At 29.3% G+C, this 3,085-nt stretch overlaps 1 protein-coding gene and 1 non-coding gene across 2 annotated transcripts in view; both read right to left on the bottom strand.

Moving 5' to 3' along the window:
* The window catches only part of LOC119836678 (6-phosphogluconolactonase), a 3,594-nt gene extending 1,472 nt beyond the window's left edge, over positions 1-2,122 (bottom strand). Inside the window, exons 1-3 of the mRNA XM_038362079.1 lie at positions 1,906-2,122; positions 1,227-1,427; positions 436-716 (exon numbers count right to left, since the gene is read on the bottom strand). Coding sequence (XP_038218007.1) covers positions 436-716; positions 1,227-1,427; positions 1,906-2,101 — 678 coding nt within the window. The 5' untranslated portion in view covers positions 2,102-2,122. The remainder of the gene's footprint in view (positions 1-435; positions 717-1,226; positions 1,428-1,905) is intronic.
* A 303-nt stretch (positions 2,123-2,425) lies between these two features.
* Positions 2,426-2,509, bottom strand: Trnal-cag. The gene has a single exon. It is a non-coding gene; the product is annotated as a tRNA-Leu (tRNA).
* Between the last annotated feature and the right edge of the window lie 576 nt (positions 2,510-3,085).

The following is a 3,085-nucleotide window of genomic DNA, read 5'->3' on the forward strand; positions in this document are numbered from 1 at the left end:
CGGGAGACACGCTGAGCGTGTCATAGCCGCATCGCCGGATGAACAAAGTTTCTGGATCAGCAGTGAAATTGTTAAATAACAATCTTATTTCTAAATTCAAAGAATTTTTTTCAGATTGGACAACCTAAAAATAACATTATTTATTTGGTTTATATTATAAGCACAGAAATAAGTATAGAATGGTAGTTAATTAGATAGTAGATATATTTCTTCATGTAATTTTTAATTTCATATCACATAACACATGCAAGGTCACAAGTTGCTTGTCTCATCATTCACCTTGCTATTTGCACAAATTTGTAAATGCGGGTAACTTGGTTTACAAATTTTGAATTATATCATAATTATTAATTTTATTTTTTTTTGTACATTTTGCCTATAATTACTATTTATTTTCATTTATTAATATCAATACAATATCAAGGCAATACTTACTTTTACCATATCGGCTTTACCCGCACCACTCACAGCATAAATACAATTCCTTGCATTATTTATAACTGGGTATGTTAAAGTTATTCTTGCTGGTGGAGGTTTTGGTGAATCAGTGATAGACGCCACTTTCAAAGTGGTCTCATTCAGGAGAGGATGGTTTGGAAAGAGAGAGCATGTATGACCATCTGGGCCCATTCCTAGGAGGAGCAAGTCAAACTGGTAGTTGTCACTGCCAAATGCTTCTGTGAGTTTCTCAGTGTAATCTTTGGCCGCTTCTGCAGCTGAAATTATAAAAGGAAATTAAGTTATGATGCTGTAAATTGTTTATAAATGACATGCCTACAAATGATTTATAATGATTTGTTCAGAATAGCTACAAGTTATATTATTATGAAAATGGATATGGAACACAGCGAGTGAAGCGAGCCTCTGTACGTACCATACTTATACTGATTGATTTGAATTGTTCATAATAATGTATTATTGTACACTTTATGGGGCATTTACTTTTCTATGGCATTTATAGGTTATGGTTTTGACAAAGCTTTTATTTATTATGTCGAGATGTTTTATCAATCATAAAAAAATATAATTAATAATTTTTGGCAGTTCAGGCAGAAAGCTATAAGACCTAAATCATCTCTTTGCTATTAATATAAGATCAATAAAAGATTCTTTATGTCTAATATTTCATTTAAACTAACAATGACAATCAGAAAAAATATCTAATTTGTTTCCACTGTTAATGATTAATTTATATAAGATGTTGTCAAGGGTGCTTTAATTCTTACCACTAACTCCCTGTTTAATAGTAATAAATTGACTTTCATTTAACATGGTTCTAGGAATCAATCCTCTTTTGTATACACCAAAGGTTGAATCTTCACTGTCCTCTGGTACAACTCTTTCATCACAAAATGCTAGCACCCATTTCGACCAATCTGTGTTCACCTGGGGTAGTCCTTCACATAAATATTTCAAAACTGAACCACCTAATAACAAAAAAAAATAGTGTTTGGTATGTTTGTCACTACAACTGTCGCTTGACCAATTAATTTTTTTTTGTCTTCAAGCACACTCAAGAATGCCACTTGAAGATGAATTTATAATTCGAACGAGAAAGAAGCCATGGGCAAAAGCTTGTTTGGTAAAATATTTCTTTATAGATTTCAAGTATTTATTTAAAAAGTTTTTACTAAGAATAAGTGCTGATGTGATAAGTTTTAATTAAATAATAAGTACTTATACAACATTAATATATTTTCATATCTTCATATCACTTTTAAAACGCTGAACAAAGTTTTAGTAAATTATCATGCGTTTCAGAGTGACTCATATTTTAATATATTGTAAATTTATGCATACGATATTCTAGTTTTCATACAATGTAAAATAGCTAAGATGTAACCAATAAATTTCCTATGAGTTTGAAAATGAGGTGAAATTAGTAATTATTTTTTTTTACTGTACCGGATAAACCGACGAAGAACTTTCCGCGATTATGAATGGCATCATTTGAAATTTTCTCTACATACGAGGATAGTTTTTTAATGATTTCTTGTTCATTTGCCACTTTGATAGTCGTCATACTTGTAACTCTAGTAATTATACAAAATATTAAATAAATTATACTATTTGTGCTGATAAAGTTACAATCGAACTTCATGAAGAGGTTATTTCAATGTCAAACTGCAAACACAAGTTCATGTCATTGTCATTTTCAACCAAACTGTCAAGGTATTTTTTATGCATACAATATATCGAATTCATATATTTTATATAATTCAATCTATAAAGATGCGGTATTTTCTATTTTATTGTTATTATACGAGCCAGGGCACAGTGAACAATTATTATACAGACTAATCTTAGTCATTGGTAAGATGTTTTATATAATTTCAAATGTTTGGTTCTTTAAAATTTACTCGCTTGCTATTAAAAGTAATAAATAGACATGCATGCATTTTTTAAATCAATAAAAATAAATATCTGTCAGAAGTGGGATTCGAACCCACGCCCACAGAAGTGGACTGCGACCTGAACGCAGCGCCTTAGACCGCTCGGCCATCCTGACTTCTAACAATAGTTTGAAAAATATTAACACATTGATGTTATAGGTATTTTATCTAACTACCTTTGATTATATAACTCAGCAACATAGTATTTATATTTTCTCTATATAAGTAACAATAAACTTATTTATTAACGAAATGTTATATTGCTGTTTGACTTTTTTACCAGTTAAAAATATTTAGGATAAATTTTACAAATTCATATTACATTACAGTTCTTTTTCGAATAATAGTTATTTGAAGATAAATACTTAAATAAGTATGATATTTGGTAAATATTTGAATTTGAATACTTTTGGTATTACAGCACCTTAATTTTATCTTTGTTGTCTTTAGCTTGCTAATATTATATATTATTAATAAAAGTATGTTAGCGTCTTCCCACTTATAACCACCGCATAAATTTTCTTAGCAAATGGTTTAAATAAAAATGAAATGATTAAATCCAAAATAAATCTTCTGAATTTAAATACAAAATAAAATTTTGCACTAATATTTAAGTTTCTAGCTATCCAATACTAGATGGCGTGTAGAATAACTATGTCTGAGCAAAACAGATGTCGCTTACCAAAAGAAAG

This window comes from Zerene cesonia, chromosome 25 (assembly GCF_012273895.1).
Source record: "Zerene cesonia ecotype Mississippi chromosome 25, Zerene_cesonia_1.1, whole genome shotgun sequence".
Lineage (NCBI taxonomy): Eukaryota > Metazoa > Arthropoda > Insecta > Lepidoptera > Pieridae > Zerene > Zerene cesonia.